Genomic DNA, 21,353 nt, shown 5'->3' on the forward strand with positions numbered 1-21,353 from the left:
TGTGCTAGTCAGGATAACCCTGTAAAAACCTCACCATTCGAGTTTAACAAACCCATGAGGTTATCCATAATAACATCAATCAATTGGAGGCGCTCCTGGTCATCTGTGCCTGGTGGAGGTGGTGTGGCGGCACATTGTCAACCTGTACCTCAATATTAGAAACCCCATAATGGGAAGACCCCTCAATATCAGAAGACCCTAAAGTAGGTGGTAAGATGCGATGTGTGATATAGTAAGATACCACTCTAGGTAACCATCCTCACACTACAAAGGGTGTTGAGCCCTGACTGCGTTTGCCTTAATGGCACGGGCAGAGATGATGATTATACTCTGAAACCATCTATCAATGCCCCCAACTGGAGCCTCCGGAACTGGTCGAGGGATGTCCTGGTGTAATACGATGGGAGAACTGACTTTTTTGTTTTGTTTTTCGCAAAAGGAGTTACGGTTAGCAAGAGTCGCCGCCGATTTTTATTTTATCCAATTTTATTAGGAAAGGCATTAAAGAACAGGAAAGAACTTTAAAAGATTTTGAGTTCGGGGGGTAGGTTATATAAAGGGAAGATGTTAGCACCCTTTGTATCCATGGTTATCCATGGGCTCTTGATTGCTTACCTCACTTTGTTTTGACTTGTGTGTGTGTGTGCTTGAAAATATTTTGTAAAAAAGTTAACTTTGTAATGGTTCTCGTATGAATACAAAGTGTTTATCTTGAAAATATTTGAGAATGATGTTTGAAGAAACTTTGGCTTTGTAATGACTCTTGTACGAATGTATACAAAGATTTTGCTTAGAGGATGTTTTGAAAATGTGAGAAGTATTTGTTGATTTGAGTTGTTGTGAGCAAGTAATCAAGGGCTACTTACCCTAATTTGTAAGGTCTTTCTTGTATTTATAGCTTTCTTCGAGAGATAGTACTATCCATACCATTAGTGGGTTGGTAGTCTTATTTATTGGATGTGAAAGGACATGCGTAGGGTCGTCGTATGGTCATAGAAGGCAACTTGTAAGGATATCTTAGCGTTCGAAGGGACTATCATCATTTTCGTAGGCAACTCGATGGACTAGATCATATTTCATAGGCAACATCGAAGGGTCATCGAGGGACTATGTTCTTTATATCGAAGGGACTATGATGATTTATTCGTAGGTAACTTTGCTAAGATATCTCTATATTCGAGGGACATGACCATCGTAATCGAAAGGCTACGAAGAGAGGTTATCCTAAAGGTGCAAGTGTGAGAAGTGTTTTGATTCAGTTATTTATCTTGAATTAGGGTTAGCTAACGTCCAGTTATTAATCTTGCCATACAATCCTATTAACCATACCTCTAATAGTTATAATGTGCAGAAAATAAAGTGCGGAAAAATAAATCCTAATTACTATTACATGGCTTTGGGAGAGTTACATAATCGGGGCATGCAGAAAGTGTAACCCTAATTAAGCAACTTTGATTTTTTGATGATCTTTGAGATTTACTTGATGAATCATGATCAACCCTTGATTAAATGATGAATGTGACCTCAAATCCTTGATATTGACCAAAAATCTTGAAGTTTTACTGTATATTGACCATAGTTGACTTTTGACCTAATACAGTCGACTGTTGACTATCTGAGAAATTGACTGAGCAATCTTGCATTGTAAGGCTTGAAACTTGGTAGGGAGATACCTTGAGACATATGAGGCATTATGAGGTCCACTTGAGGCCTTGGAAGCTCCATCTTCTTGAGGGAAATCAAAACCCTAGTTGGAGGTCCTATGTTTAGGAGGAGTGTAGGTATGTCCAACCTTTGGATGGTCTTGAGCAATTAGAGATCCTATGAACTTGATGAGGCTGCTTAAGCCAACTTATCTTGAATATTGTAAGGGTAAATTTGAGGGTGCAACAGCTGCCCCTGTTCAATCTTCTTAAGCTTGAAGAGGTAGATTGACTCGTTTGCCTATCGTGATCTGAAGGTGGAAGATGATTGAACACTTAAGTGCCCTGAAATTTGCACTCACCGTTGCAGGAAGTAGTATTGTTAGTTGCTTGGATGGGCTTACAGATGCCATCCGATCATTGATGATGTGAGTGTCAGAATGAGTCGTACGCTAGATTGTATCTGAAGATATAAACTAGGATGAGTATGTATCCGACTGTACCCAGAAGATGTGTTAATGAATGTTAAAATGAGTTGTACGCTAGACTGTATCTGAAGACATAAACTAGAGGTGTTGAGGAGTGTCATAATGAATCTTCGTATTGATTGTATCTGCCTTATTTCTTGATCGTCTCTGAACTGTCTCTGGAAAATATCCAGAACTAAGCATCAGGATTAGATCTTGTGGCTCCATTGTCTTGATCTTCTCTGAATTGTCTCTGGAGAATATCCAGAACTAAGCATCAGGATTAGATCTTGTGACTCCATTGTCTTGATCGTCTCTGAATTGTCTCTAGAGAATATCCAGAACTAAGCATCAGGATTAGATCTTGTGACTCCATTGTCTTGATCGTCTCTGAATTGTCTCTGGAGAATATCCAGAACTAAGCATCAGGATTAGATCTTTTGAGTCCATTGTCTTGATCGTTTCTAAACTGTCTCTGGAGAATATCCAGAACTAAGCATCAGGATTAGATCTGTGACTCCATTGTCTTAATCGTCTCTGAACTGCCTCTGGAGAATATCCAGAACTTAGTATCAGGATTAGATCTCTGACTCCATTGTCTTGGATGAGTGTCAGGATTAAATCATTGACCCGACTCTCCCTGCACTATATCTAGAAGATAATATTCATTTGACTGTGGAATAATCTGAAAAGGAAAAATTAATTTTATGCCATGTCATGATGCATGCAAACAAACTTGCCCAAGCTGCCTTTTTAGGTTTTCGACTTGCCGAGTGTACATTATATATATATATATATCCTTAATTTTTGCCCGAACCCTTTTGGTTCGTCGGGATGCCCTTACTTTTGCCTAGGTATGTCAACCTAGCGGGTCTCATTTATGCGTAATCTTTTTACTATTTTCGCGTTCACAGGGTGCGGAAAATCTTCACTGTTCATTGTAGTGAGCATCATGGCTGCGCCAGAGAATATCTTTTTGATTAAAAATGGCCCTTCATACGTGGGAGTCCATTTGCCCCTGGGATCACCTTGTGGTAGGATAATGCGCTTTATTACCAAGTCACCGACATGATACACTTGATGCTTGACTTTCTTGTTAAAAGCTTTGATCATACGTTTCTGATACATCTGACCATGACAGACAACCGCGAGCCTCTTCTCATCTATCAAATTTATATGATCCAATCGAGTCTGAACTCATTCGTCTTCATATAAGTCTATGTCTCTCATAATCCTTAGTTAGAGAATCTAAACTTCAACAGGTAAAACTGCCTCCATACTATAGACTAAAGAGAAAGGGGTTGCCCCTGTTGAGGTACGTACCGAAGTATGATAGCCATGAAGAGCAAATGGTAACATCTCATGCCAATATTTGTATGTCATCTTCATCTTTTGAATAATCTTCTTATTATTCTTATTTGCGGCTTCCACTGCGCCATTCATCTTTGGTCGGTACAGAGAAGAGTTGTGATGCTTAATCTTGAACTGCTCGCAAAGTTCAGTGATCATAGTGTTATTCAGATTAGTACCGTTGTCTGTGATAATCCTTTTAGGGATGCCATATCGACAGATAAGATTATGCTTGATGAATCGAACCACAACATTCTTGGTAACAGAGGCGGACGAGGCTGCTTTTACCCACTTCGTAAAGTAATCGATAGCTACAAGAATCAAACGATGTCCATTGGAAGTGGTAGGTTTAATATCTCCAATCATATCAATGCCCCACATTGCAAAAGGCCAAGGAGCAGTCAGAACATTCAACGGAACAGAAGGCACATGTACTTTGTCAGCATAGATCTGGCACTTGTAACAAGTTCTGGAATGATGATGGCAGTCAGTCTCCATGGTAGACCAGTAGTAAATTGCTCTCAAAATCTTTTTAGCCATGTATGTCCGCTGGAGTGAGTCCCAAAAATACCATCGTGCATATCTTCCATAATCTTTTCTGCTTCCTTCTCGTCTACACAACGAAGCAAGGTCGAATCGTGATTGTTCTTGTACAAAATTCTGTTACGCAAAAAGAACTTGGCAACGAAACTCCTTAGAAACTTCTTGTCATTGATAGATGCCCCTTCAGAATATTCCTGAGCTTCGAGATATCTTTTCACTTCGTGGAACCAAGGTTTCTCTTCCACCCTATTAGTGTCAATTTCATAACAGTATGTCGGCTCGTCTAGTCTGTCAATAGTAATCTTGGGCGCCTCATTATCCCATATGATTTTGAACATAGATGACATGGTAGCTAACGCATCAGCCAACTGATTCTCTTCTCGTGGAATATGCTAAAAAATGATCTCTTCGAAGTATGGAATCAAACTCAACACATGTTCTTTGTAAGGAATGAGATTTGGATGCTTCGCCCATTCTCCCTTAACCTGACTGATTACTAGGGCTGAGTCCCCATATACTTTCAAGAATTTTATCCTCAGGTCTATGGAAACATTGAGACCCATGATACACGCTTCGTATTCATTTATATTATTAGTACAGTCAAAGTAAAACCAATCTTTGTACTTTGTACTTACCATCTCACGCAAGCCAATCTTGATCTTTGTATGCTATATCTTCAGAGGCTTCTAATTGTATGTTGATTGAAGCATGTTGTAGAAGGATCAAAATGTGAGTATTCTTAACCTAAGTCTTTGGAATCTTCAGAACTTGTTGAGCAGAACCTTGTCTTCAGAGTCTTCAGCACTTGGTCTTTAGAAATAATTTCTTCAGATCTTCACTACCTGTTCAGCAAAACCTTATCTTCAGCATCTTTAAAATTTGGGACAACGAAAGCAAAGCTTTAGAAGGCCTCCAAAGCTTCCTTGCAAAATCACGATCAGAAGCTCTTGTACTAACGTTCCTTAGAACCGTTGCATAAGGAGTATTCCAGAATCTTGACTTCCTTTGTAACACACCAAAGATATTCTTCCAGAGTGTTGAGTTCAGAACCTGATGACATCACACGGCTTCTTACTAGGGTCAGAACTTATTTACCAAAATCTACACACTATACAAAAACCATTAAAGTACACAATTCTTCTTTAAGATAACATGTAAGGTTATCATCAAAAAATAACCATAGATCTGAAATTCAGAAAATCTAATCAGCTCCCCCTGAATTTGTTAATACCCAAAACTCATTTATGCTTGTTCAGAGTCTCCCCCTGAGCCCAAGACTCACAAAATAAATTTTGCAGTACAGAAAGTAACATAGAGAAGAAATACTTCCCCATTGACATCTCATCAGAGTCTAACTAGAACTGTCTGGTCTTCATCTCAGAACCTGGCTTACTATCAGAACATTATGAAGTATCATAACATGTTTAGTAACTGTCTTGATGCCTTGCATTAAATATTATAACTAAAAACTCTAGTTCTTCTAGAAACTTGATCATGCCACCAGAAGGTGCAAAACATTATTTCATTAGAAGGTTCAACACACGAACCATTACTCTAGACAATGTTTTAGATCATGTCTTTTGACCATGTCTCAGAACATGTCTTAGATCATATCTTCTGACCATGTCTTAGATTATGTCTTCTCACCATGTCTTAGACCATGTATTTTGACCAAATCTTCATAAGGTCCACAACCTCTAAACGATGCCAAATTGAGAGAAAACTTACTATACTTACATAGAGTTCATAACTTCTGAAGTATCAGAGTCTGGTTTTTTAGAACTGGTTAGAAAACTTTTAGAAAGTTTACAACTTCTGAAAAGCTTCATAGAAATGAAGCAAACGTTTCCAGAGCACAAGTTAACATTGTTTCAGACAGTTCGCAACTTCTAAAATAATTATTGGTGATATCTAGCGCATTTGTTCTAAAAGCACAAAATGAAAATTCAGCGGGATAAAAAACTGATGAAGAAATAAACATTTTATTGATTGATTGGGAGGGAATACAAGAGAAAAAACAAAACAACACATACAACAACACCCATAAAACACAGGACACCCGACCATCTAGACATCCTTTGGTTCAAGGTAATCACATCTTTCCCTCATAAAAACACCTATCGATCCAACCCTTCAAATTAGTCCAATCACGTCATCCTTATAGAAAAGCTCAATTAGAACTCTTTCAAAAGGTATGAAAGACTCAAGCTGACCCCTGGAGACAACAATAGAGTCCTTCATATAGTTAAAAATTGTTAAGGGCAAGTTGACCCTGACGGTCACACGTCTTGATGACGTCACACGTCTTCTTACCAGAGTCAGAACCTATTTAGCAAAAGCTACACAATAGACAGAAACCATTAGAGTACACAATTGTTCTCTAAGATAATATGTAAGATTATCATCAAAACTCAAGGCCAGATGCAAAACCAATCTTATGTTTACAGTAATGTATCTAGGTATCGAACTTGCTAGGATGAAGTAACTGTTAGAGAAATATTTTGGACTCATCCTTATTCCATCAAGTTGTTCAACTTATTTTCTAGTGTGCTATTCATTGATTCAACGTATAAGACCAATAAATACATGATTCCAATATTGGTAATTGTTGGTCTTATCTCTATGAAAAAAAACTTATTATGTCGGGGTTATATTTCTAGATAGTGAAAAAGAGGAAAATGTTACTTGGGCTTTAGAGGTGTGTCAGGCAATGTTGAAGGACCAAGAAGACATGCCAAAAATAATTGTTACCAACTGAGACACCACTGAATTCAGTTGCAAATGTATTTCCTAATTCTTATACATTACTTTATAGGTATCACATAACAACAAATGTGAGAAATCGGGTTAAACCCACGGTAGGGATGAAACAGATAAAGGCTGAAGATGGAAAAATGGTCAAGGCGGGTGTGATAGTGGAAAGAATAATGGATGTATGGAATGTTATAATAAATTCTTTTACAAAAGAGTTATACACCAATGTTGTTATGCATTTCAAGAAGGTTCGTGAGGAATATCCAGATTTGTTGAAATATGTTGAAAGTACAATTTTGAACTAGGTGAAGGAGAAAATTATTTGTGCTTGGATCGATTAGGTTATACCCCTTGGAAATATAAAAACTAATCAATTTAATAATGTACATGCTACACTAAAGAATTGGTTGGGAAATAATAAGGGTGATTAGTGTAGAGATTGGAAATCTGTGAACCAAATTATCCAAAATCAACATAATAAGATACATACATCATTTGGTCGCAACATCACAGTGTTGTAACACAGATTCAAAGACAACAATCATTATTCTCAGTTGGTCAACAACATATCTCGAGCAGGCCTGAATTATATTTTTCACGAAGCCAAACAAGTTGGGAATGTAGGTTCCAATAGCTTGAAGTATGGTTGCACACTTATGAAAACCTATGGTATCCCTGTGCTTGTCTTATATATAAGAAGGTGAAACTTGATAGCCTGATGAAGTTTACACTCACTAGACAAGGCTTAGGTTTAAAGATGATGATGTCATGAAAGACGGTAAATCGAATATCTCTATGTTGACCAAATGGGAAGTGATACAAGATAGATTTTTGAAAGCTGATGACAATATGAAACTTCACATCAAAGAGCAATTAGGGAAGATTGATTATTCGGAAACCAAAGACTTGAAACCACCCTCTCAACCGGTTAAAACAAAAGGTGCTCCAAAGAAATTTAAACCTACATCAAGTGACAATTCAACAATGTGGTGTCCTTCATATTTTGAACATGTTGACATACTTTTTCCTGATTCTTCGACTCCAAAATCTTAAAAAAGTATTTTTAAAGGAGTTTACATTAGCAAACCATCTTCTTCACCGCCTCCATTAAAAATTCCATTCATTGAAGATATGTGGTTTTTATGTACAAATACATTGAATGGATCATCAATGTTGAGGGCGACGATAAGTGTCATTTTTGAGCTGTGTTTGCTTTACTCGATAAAGGAGAAGAAAATCACACACTTGTCCACCATTAACTTATCTAAGAGTTGAAGGGATATCACGAATCATACACACGATTATACGAGAAAGAAAGAAATTTTCAATGCAATTTATGAATCTATTGTTTGTTGCATTAGTGACCAACACCAGATGACAAATGGATGCGCTTAACTGAAATGGGTCATCTCATTGCAATTACATATGAAATAATGAGTGTTGATATTAAAGATATGGTTTTTTTCAGAAACATTTTTCCACTGCATACTTCCCCACCTCAAAAATCCAAATGATCGTATTATGTATGTTGAGTGGATTTCAAATATGCGGCACTTTATTCAATTTTATTTGAAACCGGGATGCCCTATACCATTGATATCACCAACGTGGATACCTCATTCAACAACAAAAGTTTGGTAAAACTAATTTAGCAGCAATAGGTTAAATAGAATTATAACTTGTAAGAGAAAGCAGGTTGAAGTTCTATTTAATGGAGAAACATGTTGTGTTAAAATGTTTCAACATCTGGAACAACATGTCGAAGAAGATGTCGTGACATCGTATTTGAGCTGACAGTTTGGATTCTAGTAGAAACATAATATTCCTAAAACATTGAATCCTATGTGGAGATATATCTAAGGAGATCAAGAAGAACATTTAGGAAACCAAATGTTGAAAGATTTTATAGGAGAATCTGTTGCAAAAGTGTAACAACTTATTGTTGTTACTTGGAGCATATTTTATGGAGATATTTGTGGAGAATATCTTGAAGCTTATATTGTGGAGCAATTTTAGCAATAGTTTGTTATGTCAGTTTGTTACGATTTAAAGGTCAAAAAAATCAAGTCAGAATATTGAAGATCATATAGTTTCTAATTATGGAGACAATTTTGGAAACTTATGATTAAAGACCTTTCTTTTAGCAGAAGTTTTCTGCTGTTTTGTAACAACAAATAAGGCTGTGATTGAGGGTCCAAATCCAGTTGGGTAATAGGTTATAAATAAGCAGTTCTAACCTAGTTTTAGCAAGCTAGCCGAGTATTGACAAGATGTAGTTTTTAGGGTTAGCCATGTAAGTGAACCACCCGGTTTGTGGGATGATCACTGATTTGTGCCTCGAAGCCTATAGGCAAGAGGTTTGTTTTACTCACTCAGAAGCTGTGAAGCAATGAGTGAAGTTTTGTTCTTGGAGAAAGCTTGTAAGCAACTTCAAGTTAACTTTGTATATGTGCATAGAATGTTGGTGAAGGGCTGTTGATGCAGTGGCTAAGGTGTTGACTGCTAGACATTGTTGCGATGATTGGGAGTGAGAGGGGTTTCTCATATCTAAGGAGGACCTAGGTAGAAGGGTAATTGGGTAGTGATTAAGTGAGGAGTTGTAAACTGGGAGTTTAGCTCTGAATTGATACTGCTAATAGTGGACTTCATCCTTGGCTTGGTAGCCCCCAGAGTAGGTGTAGTTACACACCGAACTAGGTAAACAATTCTGTTGTATTTTTATTGCTTTCCTGCACTGTTATTTGTACTCCTACCTTGTCTGTTTTATAATGTTAGATCAGATGTCAAGACATCCTTATATGACATCTGAGTCTGCTGTCACCAGAATTTCAAAAAAGATTCAAGAAAAATGCTCAAATAATTTCGAAATATGCCACCATTTGTTGGAACATTAAATTTTTTATAAAGAAAAATGCTCATTTATGTGCGCCTTGGTGTGCTGATTGCGAGAACAAGGTGGAGGACATTCTTCATGCCGTGAGGGACTATCAAACCGCAGCATCCATATGGCGGAAGCTTGTCAACGCTGAGGAGTGGCATACCTTTTTTTCTCTGAATCTGCAGGAATGGATCCATGGTAATTTGGCGCAGCAGTTCCACACTGTCGAGGTTACTAATTGGAGAAACATCTGGGCCATAACTTGCCACACAGTGTGGTTCTGGAGAAATAAGCGGATTCATGATGAATCCTTTGTCCTTCCGTCCAACATTCATGAGCAGGTTATTTTGAAAGCTAAGGAATATGACGTGTGTGTAGCCCTTCACCGTGTGTTCATTGCACAACAACAATTAATTATTCAGGTTATGTGGACCCCCTCCCTCTGGTTGGATTTGTGTTAATGTGGATGGAGCCGTTACTCACAATAGGGGGCAACTTGTGAAGGTGTTCTTAGAGACGACAAAGGTAGTTGGGTTGGAGGATTTTCTAAGTATATTGGTATATGTAGTAGTGAAGATGCAGAATTATGGGCAGTGTTGGAGGGGATTAAGCTTGCCATTGGAGAAGGGCACAGGAGAATTGAGCTTCAATCAGACAACAAGAACATATTTGCGAAGCTCAATGGTCTGAGTAGACAGAATGGAGCAGTTTATGGACTGCTTAGAAGTATTAAAGTTCTTATTGCAGGGGATGTTGATGTGATTTTCACCCATGTCTTCCGCGAGGCTAATAGATGTGTTGACGCTATGGCCAAAAGGAGCTCGATCTTTGATCCTGGACCGCACACATTTAGAATTTGTCCTGATTTTATGTTTTCCTTTTTAGCTAGTGACATTTCAGGAGAGTTTTCTCCTCGTGTTTCCTTTTTGTAGTTTGCTTCTTTTGGGCTTAGGCCCATCACTTTATCAAAATTTTTTTTATTTTTTTATAAAGATCTATATCTATATTACACTTGACCCAACTAAAATCATACTAAATTATAATCCTACAACTTCTTCAATCCAAAAATTTCCCGCCAAGTTTTCCACCAATAACAAACCATCATATAAATAATAATAATAATAATAATAATAATATAATAATAATAATAATAATAATAATAATAATAATAAATTATAATCCTACAACTTCTTCAATCCAAAAATTTCCCGCCAAATTTTCCACCAATAACAAATCATCATATAAATAATAATAATAATAATAATAGTAATAATAGTAATAATAATAATAATAATAATAATAATAATAATAATAAACCATTATTATATTTCCACGTTCTTTTATTCCAAACAAAGTTTTCTACCAAAAACAAATCATCATATAAATAATAATAATAATAAATATTTAATAAATATATAATTAAAACCTTACAATTTCAAATGATAAAAAAAAATCTCTCATCATATAAATAATAATAACAATAATAATAATAATAATAATAATAATAATAATAATAATAATAATAATAATAATAATAATAATAATAATAATAATAAACCATTACTATATTCCAAATCATCATAAAACCACAAATCATTTTTCTTTTTTTAGCTAATTGAAAGCTATTATTAACTCCCACATTCTTACCACAAATCATTTTCCTTTTTTTTAGCTAATTGAAAACTATTATTAACTCCCACGTTCATTTATTCCAAACAAAATTTTTAAAACCTTAAATTTTCAAATGATAAAAAGATCTCTAATAACTATTTTATATTAAATAAATGACAATGATTAAATAAAATAAAAATAATAAAATGATAAAAAAAAACCCACGTTATATGTAACCCCCACTAACCTCACCCACCTCACCTTTTATGTAACCCACTAACCTCACCCACGCTCCTTAAATACACATAGCAACTATAAATATTTTTTATTTTCTATTTTTTCATCTTATTCTCTATTATTTTCATTACTTTTTTTTTTTGTTAATTCTTAATTTTCTTTTGCAGGTACAAAAGTTTTGTTACAAATGAGACTTAGATGATAAATGTTATAGTATAACTTCTAACATCTAAGAGTGATTATGTTGTGAATTATTTCTTTGAAGTATACCAATTATATCATTTACCAAAGTTTTGTTTTGTTTTTGCTTTTATTGTTGCTTCTAACTATTAGACTTTTATAACTTTTTCAATGCCATGCACAATTTCTAGATCTATCCTTGAAGACTTTGAATGCCATGCACAATTTCTTGTCAGGTTTTAATTGTATTTGATCCACACAAGACCGGAGAAAACAAACAAAACAGTAGGCCATTTGTGAATTTTATTTCTATCACAATTTCATTTGTCATTATTATTAATTATTGATTATTGATGATTAATTATAATTATGTTATGACTTTGGATGGCATGTACAAACTTCAGGTTTCGATTGCATATGATCCAAGACTAGAGAAACCCAACAAGAATGTAGTAAGTCATTTGTGATTTTTATTTCTCTCACAATTTTATTAATTATTATTATTTTTATTATTAATAATTAATCATTAATCATTATTATATATTATTCCACTGTATTCATTCTTAAAATTTTTGGAAGACTTGGGATTACATGGACAAATTTCTTCTCCAATTTTAGTTCCATTTGATCCACGAGAAAACCAACAAAAGAGATAGGTTGCTATTTATATTTTTCTATTAATTATTTAATTAATTAATTAATGTATTTATGTATACTAAATTATAATCTTATAATGTCTTACAAAAAATTTCTCAAATATTTTTCTATTAATTAATTAATTAATTTTATTTCTTTTATTATTCTTATTGTTGCTAATTCTTCTAATAAAAATATTTATATATATATATATATATATATATATATATATATATATATTAAAAAATTACTAATACTACTTATTAACGTGTACTAATTATTTTTTTGCAGATAAGAGACATTGAAAAACCATAAAATATTTTTTATGACTCCTATTTAAAAAATATTTTGAAAAAAAGTGTATTAAATTCATTATTATTGTTTCAATCTTTATTATTTTGATTCCTATTTTTTATTTTATTATTCTTTGTTAACTTTTAGTTATACTTATTTTATAGGTACACATTTTGAAAGATTACATTATGATAAAATATTTTAAGAAATTTGGGTTATGGAAATGCTAGATTATAATATTTATATATTTTATTTTATTTTTATTATTTATTATTCAATATTGTATTATTTTAGTTTCAAACATTAATAGATATTGGACCATTACACAATAATTGTTATTAAAAATATAGTCATGTGCTAAATTGTCTTTATATGATTTATATAAATTTTTTAATTATATTAATGATGTTACATGATTTGTATGAGATTACAAATTAAATATTAAATTTTAAACTAAATTTTTTTAGAATCTAAATATTTCTAATAAAAATTTAGCTAATAACAAAAATCATATCGTTGATGTAATCATCCATTGATTCTGGATTTATTTATTTATTTATTTATTTATTATTTATATCACTACATACATACAAGGACACTATTTTTCACATTTTATAAATTTTATTATTATTCTACTTTTTATTGTTGTTAAGAATATAATAATTTTTTTAATAAAATTTAACTATTAAATTAATATTTATCGATAATACTAACCCGTGCATCGTACGGGTAGACGGCTAGTTATTCTTAATCTAAGTTATTTCCTCTTATACCTATCAATATTATATAAATAAAAATAAATAATATAATAAATTCACAAAATAAACAATGTATTTTATAAATGAGATAAAAATTAATTCAAAGAGATATATGCTAAGAGTGAGAGATTTCTATAAGAAAATTACTATCATAAAAATTTAAAATTTTAATTTTTATATTACATAAATAATTTTGTATTACTTTAATATAAAAAATTCATTGAATTCAAAATATTTAATAACTTTTCAAAATAGATTGAATCCATCCAAAACTTTAAATTGATAAATCATGTTTGATATAGCAGGAAAAGAAAAAGCAAATAAAAAATTCACGTTATCACAAAAGTTTAGTTTTGTAACTTCTAATTTTTACAGCAAGATAGTCTCCAAATGTGTGGTGGCGGTGAGAAAACGTTAAACTAAACATGCCTAAAGTAAATCAAATTTATCAATTAATTTTTACATAATTAAATAGATAATATTTCAGCAAATTCAAATATAACCCCAAATTTTTCTCATTTTATTTAATTAATACGTTTGATTTGAAGAGAGAGAAAGAGAGAGAGTGCACGTGACTTTTGTTATTGTTCGTTCGGTACTTTCAATATCTACTGAGATTTGAAACAAACACTTCCCTTTTACCTTAACGCCTCCACCACCAAACCCCACATCACATTGTCTTCACATATTTTATTCGACGGAACAGAATCATCAACAACAAAAAAACAACCAAATTTAACCTTAAAAATATTATATTTACAACATTTTTAAATTTTAATTTAAAATCTCATTCCAACATTCATCATAAGATTCCAAGGTATCATTCCTTTTCCTTATTTTTCAGGGAAACATTTTTTGTCTACAAATTCACTTTCCCTTCTTTATTTATTTATTTATTTTATTTTATTATATTATTATAATTATTGTTGTTGTTTTTGCAGTGTTTGGTTTTTGATATAAACCTTTCAAGATCTCACGGGGCATGATCAGAACCTAAAAGACAAATTCTTTTTCGTATAAACATTGTCTTCGGGATCGTGAGTGATTATTTCACGACCCTAACGTTAAAGGGTTGTCTCTGATTCTGTTTCTGTTTCAGTTTGAGGTTTTTTTGCCACCTTTAAGGTTTTGGTCGGAAAGTTTAGATTTTTCACATACCCTTTTAACTCTAAGCCATGATTTCATCATTGAGACAACCTAGTATTTCGATCAGTGGTTCTGATGTTGTTTTAGGGAAAAGACATGCAACCCTAGTTCAACCACAATCGTTTTTACCTTGTCTGGTAAGAGGAAAATCACAGAGATCTGTTGTTTCATTGAAGAAGCCTCTTCATCTTGCATGTGTTGGTGTTGGAAATTTTGGGCCAGTGAAGAATTTTGAGAGTTTTGGGAAAAGTGATTTGGTGAAGTGTGGAGCTTATGAAGCTGATGGATCAGAGGTTGAAGGTGGTGGTGTTGGAGCACCATCAGAGGCTGCCAAGAAGGTGAAAATTGGGATATATTTTGCGACTTGGTGGGCTTTGAATGTTGTGTTTAATATTTATAACAAGAAGGTTTTGAATGCGTATCCTTACCCTTGGCTTACTTCGACTCTTTCGCTTGCTTGTGGATCGCTTATGATGTTGATCTCTTGGGCTACTAGGATTGCTGAGGCTCCTAAGACTGATCTTGAGTTTTGGAAGACTTTGTTCCCTGTAAGTGTTTGATTTTGTTTTTTTGTTTGTTTGTTTTGAGGGAAAAATGATGAATTGACTGTGTGAATTGAAAGGTTTGTTTTGTTTGCTTATGGAATTTTTTTGTTCCTAATGCTTCTATGAAGCATAGACATGGACTTGACACTAACACAAATAATAATTTGAAAAAATTGAACGTTGTCGCAAGTGTCAGTGTGGTCGTGTCGGTGGTGTCTGATAGACCTTTTCTCAGAGGTGTTGGTGCTGGTGATGTGTGACAGACCTTTTTTCCGAGCTGTTGGTGCCAGGGAGAAATTGTTTGTCTTTTTGCAATTGTGAACATACACACATCTGGATGATAACTATGTTGGCTGAGTTCATAAAAAAACAAAATAGTGAAAATTTTGCTCAGTCCATTCAATTTTTCTATTCCATATGCATATTGAATTGATGTTGTCGAAAGCGGCTATGGTAAAATAGAATTGGACAAATCACTATTGCTAGCAAAGTTATGTCAAATTGCTGATATAGCAAGGTTATAGCGCTGTAGCATAGTTGAGTTTGTTTGTTTTAAATGAACCAATTGATGTTATGATTTGCGGTTGATAACACTGGAATGGATACAAAAAGTTATGAACCAATTTGGTTATTTTCAATCATTTTTAATGGATTGTGACTTTAGTCTTTGATGTTTCAAACTACAGGTTGCTGTTGCGCACACGATTGGACATGTAGCGGCTACGGTTAGTATGTCCAAAGTTGCGGTATCATTTACGCATATCATCAAGAGTGGCGAGCCTGCTTTTAGTGTTCTCGTTTCGAGGTTTGTTTTGGGCGAGACCTTCCCTGTGCCGGTCTATCTGTCTTTACTTCCAATCATTGGTGGATGTGCACTTGCTGCTGTGACTGAGCTTAATTTCAATATGATTGGTAATGTGTTCCTCGTAATTATTGTGTTGGAATGTGTTTCTCGCGATTTTGCTGCAAGATATTCTGAATTAGTACTCTCCCGCCGTTGATTTTATCGATTTTTTTTTGTTTGTTTTCTTTTTCAGGTTTTATGGGGGCTATGATATCGAATCTGGCATTTGTGTTCCGAAATATCTTTTCCAAAAAGGGGATGAAGGGAAAATCCGTTAGCGGAATGAATTACTATGCTTGTTTATCTATTTTGTCCCTTGCGATTCTCACACCTTTTGCGATTGCCGTGGAAGGACCGGCAATGTGGGCTGCTGGATGGCAAACAGCTCTCTCTGAAATTGGACCCCAATTCATATGGTAATTACAAGACAAATGCGCGGTTTGATGTTATCCTTATTAATTTTGTTATAAACACGGTCGTGTTCATGTTCATCTAAATTTGTATGCATCATCTCTCTTTTGAATGGCTTATACAAACTTATTCATAAGCACTTATGCTATAAGATAAGCTGTTTATCCAAACAGGCCCTATATGTTTCGCCTGTCTGATCTAATGAGAGAATGTGAATGTATTATATATGGTTTAAGTCATTAATTCATTTGATTTTTATTTTGTGATTATGACAGAATTAATGCTATATTATACATGAAAAATCTTCTTTTGTGACAAAACCGAGTTTGTTTGTTTTTCTGATTGAGTAATCTGTTTATTCACCTATGTTTATCGTTTTGTTCGGAAAGCACAACCTCTCGATGTTATGACTAAACTATGACTGGTAAATGTACGCAACAGGTGGGTGGCAGCTCAGAGTATATTCTATCATCTATACAATCAGGTGTCTTACATGTCGTTGGATGAGATCTCTCCTTTGACATTTAGCATTGGAAACACCATGAAACGTATATCTGTCATCGTATCTTCAATTATCATCTTCCACACACCAATTCAGCCTGTCAATGCTCTCGGAGCCGCAATTGCCGTCTTTGGAACCTTCTTATACTCACAGGTATTTTCTCATCGGTTTCAATTTTGATATTTAGCACCGACATTTCACATTAAAGGCATGTCTGGTGTCTTACACGATACGTAACACTATTTGTTGTCTGACACGTATCAAATGTGTCACATTGACACACATATTGTTACAGTCAATCACTTTATTTTCTTAAATGATGATTACCATTGTCTACATGTTGTGTGTCGTATCTGGCGTTCGTGTCTGACTTTGATGCGTCATATCATATGCCCCTCGATGAAAAGTTAGGTGAATCAATGTTTTTATTGGCTGCTAGTACATTGAATTGCCATCTAACTCTGTTGGTTTGAAAACCAACCACCAAATATTCTTTTTTCCAAGTCAATGTCAACATGAGTTGGCTTTACCTTCTTTAGTTTCCATGTTTGACTGCACCAAATTCTTTGAACACATGCTTTTGTTCATACCCTTACATTGAGGCTTCTAATAGGAAGCTTCAAACACCACTAAAAATAGGTATCATGTGGGACCTTGAAAAATAGAGAAAAAGGAGAAGAAACAAAAGATGGGTTAGAAACAATTCAGAATATTTGATTAGATTCTTTAAAGATATATCCTTTTTAATACATAAAAATGTATATTAGGCAAGGCGTGGTCAGGCACGCATCGCGCAAGGTTGGTAGAACCATCTTTGTCAACAACACAATTTCACCCCTTATAGGTGAATAAGTGAAATGTAGCAAGTTCGAACTTGCGTAAGTGCAATCGCAATAAGTAGAATGTCGCAGGGTCGAACATGTACCACTGAAATCGCATGTCTCTGCACATCTATCAATTGAGCAGACATAACCTGACCTAACGTAACAATTATTTATTTATTTTTAGATAATATTTTTGATTGTTTCGTATACTTATTCTTATTTTATTAATTTTTGCAGGCTAAACAATAGAGCTGAGGAATAAAGAAATCCTCGTTTTCAAACCTACAAGTTGATTTTGGAACATTTGGCTGCTGGATTTTTGTATGACTAGGATGATCTGGCTTTTTGTGCATCTGTATGTAGATAATAAAAAATAATAAGAATCAGAATAATGCTGCTGAGAAATATTATCATTAAACAGATGATTAGTGAGTTCTTTTGTTTTCAATTTCTGAATTGCAATAAATGTTCCGGTTTATATAGTAAGAGAATAATAGTTTCTCAAAACATTGTTTACTATAAGGAGTTTATTTATAATATGTGATGTGTTTGATCTATTTAATGCTTATTTTGTTTAATGATGGGTGAAGATGCAACTTGGGATTAAAATATGAATGCATTTTGTTTAAGTGATTGTGACCCTTTCATTTCTATGCTCTTTGGACCCTTTTCTAAGTTTCCATGTGAACTTTGTCTTTTGAGAAAGCAACTTTTCACTTTTCTCAAAGACATGTTTTCTCTTAAGGGCAATGCACATGTTTTCTCTCAAGGGTAATGCTGATGTACTTGTGTCCTAAGAGCATATGAAATTAAAAATAATTAGGACATATGAAATTAAAAATATTAATTATATGTTTTTAATAAAAAAATAGACAATTTCAAGTAACTTTTTTTTAAATCTAGCTTTTAACTTAACTTGTGTCATTTGGGATATAAGTTAGCATTACTCTTCTCTTTTAATTTTTTTTTAATATTTTTAATATTTTTTTTTGTAATATTTTCAAAATGGTATGCATTGTTTTAAATTTATTATTTTAAAATACAAAAATTAATTTTGGTATTTTATAATATAAATACATATTATTAAATGATAAAATATAGTTGAAATTGTAATTTTTTTAAAAATGATTTTTATAAAAAAAAGTAATTATTTAAACTAAATTTAATTAAAGTTTTTATGAAAAGTTTCTTTATTAATTTTTTTTTAAAAAAAATATATGTAAATAATTTGAAACAAACGAAGTTAAATGCATTTTCATTTAATTTTATAAATGATTTATTTTCACCTTGAATTTTTTTGACATATTAATCAAATGTAAATTATGATTTTTAATATTGAATTTGACTATGAAAAATTTAAATAAAAAGTACTATTTAAATGTGTACCATTTTGTTATATAAAATATTGTATCACTTTATTTAATTTAAGCAATTAGCAATATACAAAATAATTTAGATTTAAAATACAAATATTTTAGTCAATGGTTTGAGTATGAATCCTTTTGAAGGTTTCATACATTTTTATACAATTCTTTTTCAAGGATATTTTGGGTTTTACTTTATTGAATAATAATATAAAATAACATGGTACCTTTGATAAAAGAAATTAGAAAGAATAATATTATCTTGTCCTTGAATATAAGTCTCGTTGAAACAAAATTGCTCATTAAAGTAACTTTATTTTCAAGTTATACATTAATTATTTCTTTTTATAAAATTTCTATTCAATGTATTACTTTTTTAATGTTATTTCTTAACTAAAATAATAATCGAAGAGTAATTTTAGAAAAATAAGTATAAAAACAGTGAAATTCTATGCATCCGTGCCTATAAAAGGAACAGTTATCTTTTTTATTAAACAATAAATACTTTTTATAAAATATTGAAATTATAGAATAACACCTGCAATTTCTTTTATATGGCTCTTGAAACTACTTTAAATATTTCTAATTAAATTAATTTTTTGACGTGTATGATTAAATTATTAGAAATAATGTAAATAATAATAATTTAACAATAAGTAAACTAAATGTTTATATTTTACATTTTAAATACTATGTATTAAAAGTACAAAATCTCACATTTTTTTGAGTTAATAATATGTTTTTATTTCTTAAAATAATAATGAATTTCTAAATTAAAATTTATTATAATATTATAGTTTGTAAGAATAATTATAAGAATTTTAATTAATAAGTTAGAAGTTACGAAAATGAAATAATAAATATGAAAGAGGAAAAGAAAAAGAGATAGAGAACTGCACCAGATTCATGGAGACTGTGCATGAATTTACTGCCACAAGATGAATAGAACAAACAAATAAAAACCCACATCTAATATTTGTATAAAGTGCTCTTTAATAGAGTGCCCTCTCCATGTTTTCCAAGACTCTGATTATAGAAAGCAGGTGGTAGAAACATGATAAGGGAAAATAAAAATGGTGAACTCATTCCTGGCAGACACTAGTTTTATAGGGCTATGGTGATGATATTTTTTCTATGATTTGAGGTGAGTTTATAATAAAACAAAATTGATGGATAAGGTTTTCATTAGCATTTAGTAATAACCACAACCTCAAAATTTTCCAAAATAATGTGGGTCACTTGATAAGTTCCTCACAAGTTGATGAATATAGTTATGGGTTTTTTTTGTATGTATGTGTGTGGTTAAGTTTAGTGATCAATTTTCTTTCTCCACCTTACATTTCAGAAAAAAATCATACAGATTTTTAAATGTGTATTTTTAGGCTATGTACACTTTTGTAGTGAAAAGTTTATGTATTTATTTCATTATCTTAAATTTTAGTTAAATTTAGAGTTACTTTTTTATTGTTTTTGTTATTGAGACCAACATTACTATTTAATTAAAATATGTTGGAGGAAGAGTGCGGCAAACATAGATTGAATCCTGACCACCACATAAGTTGTCCAGCCAAATTATTAAGCTATAATATCGAATAAGTCATTTTTTTAGTTTGTGTAATCAATAGGGTGTTTGTGCAAAAAAAACATTAAATTACAAGGTTTAAAAAAAAAATTACTAAAAAAACAACTTTTTCAAAAAATTTACCAAAGTGTCTAGGTTTTGTAAGATCCTCTAGAGTATATGCCAAATGAATTGGCGCATTAGTACAAAAATTAGGTGTATACGCCAAATGGTTTGGCACCAATGTGGATGTTTCTTTTTCATTTTTATTTTTTTTTTACTTTTCACAAACACTTATATGCCAAATGAATTGGCTAATTCAAGAAAATTTATACTGCGCCAAATGGTTTGGCGCATACTCTATGGGGTCCTGCAAAATCTAGGCACTTGGGTAAAATTTTTAAAAAACTTGTTTTTTTGGTATTTTTTTTAAACATTGTTATTTAAATTTTTTATTCTGTTTGTGCATTTGATTTCTCGGGTACAATTAAGTAGAGCTGTTAAAAAAATCTAACAACCAAACCGAATTATCAAACTAAACAATTATATTTAGTTAGTGTTCTGGACTGGGCCGAGTAGGCCCAACTCTTCTTGCTAGCCGAGCAGGCCTAGTGCGTTTGGGCCCATTTCCTTGATTACCGTTACGAATCAGTCAAGCATGAAGACCACGTGTAACACTTCAGCGAAGGATCCGGTCAACCTCCTCCGAATCCTACGCCATGCTCATCCAGAACGTGAGTCATCTGCTGACTCAGCCTTAGCAGAGGGTGTTCTGGCAGTTTCCTAGCACGTGGGCCTCCAACTG

The 21,353-nt window shown here is 32.8% G+C and overlaps 1 protein-coding gene and 1 long non-coding RNA gene across 2 annotated transcripts; one reads left to right on the forward strand and one right to left on the reverse strand.

Moving 5' to 3' along the window:
• Nucleotides 1–14,018: 14,018 nt before the first annotated feature.
• Nucleotides 14,019–18,180, forward strand: LOC131662436 (glucose-6-phosphate/phosphate translocator 2, chloroplastic-like). The gene is made up of 6 exons (XM_058932217.1): nucleotides 14,019–14,168; nucleotides 14,293–15,045; nucleotides 15,729–15,954; nucleotides 16,080–16,302; nucleotides 16,739–16,952; nucleotides 17,861–18,180. The coding sequence occupies exons 2-6, from the start codon at nucleotides 14,527–14,529 to the stop codon at nucleotides 17,870–17,872; spliced, it is 1,194 nt and encodes a 397-aa protein (XP_058788200.1). The 5' UTR covers nucleotides 14,019–14,168; nucleotides 14,293–14,526; the 3' UTR covers nucleotides 17,873–18,180.
• Nucleotides 17,202–20,074, reverse strand: LOC131662437 (uncharacterized). The gene is made up of 3 exons (XR_009301567.1): nucleotides 19,887–20,074; nucleotides 17,910–17,976; nucleotides 17,202–17,452 (listed from the first exon to the last, which is right to left on the reverse strand). It is a non-coding gene; the product is annotated as an uncharacterized LOC131662437 (long non-coding RNA).
• Nucleotides 20,075–21,353: the final 1,279 nt, after the last annotated feature.

Source organism: Vicia villosa, linkage group LG3 (genome assembly GCF_029867415.1).
Source record: "Vicia villosa cultivar HV-30 ecotype Madison, WI linkage group LG3, Vvil1.0, whole genome shotgun sequence".
Classification (NCBI taxonomy): domain Eukaryota; kingdom Viridiplantae; phylum Streptophyta; class Magnoliopsida; order Fabales; family Fabaceae; genus Vicia; species Vicia villosa.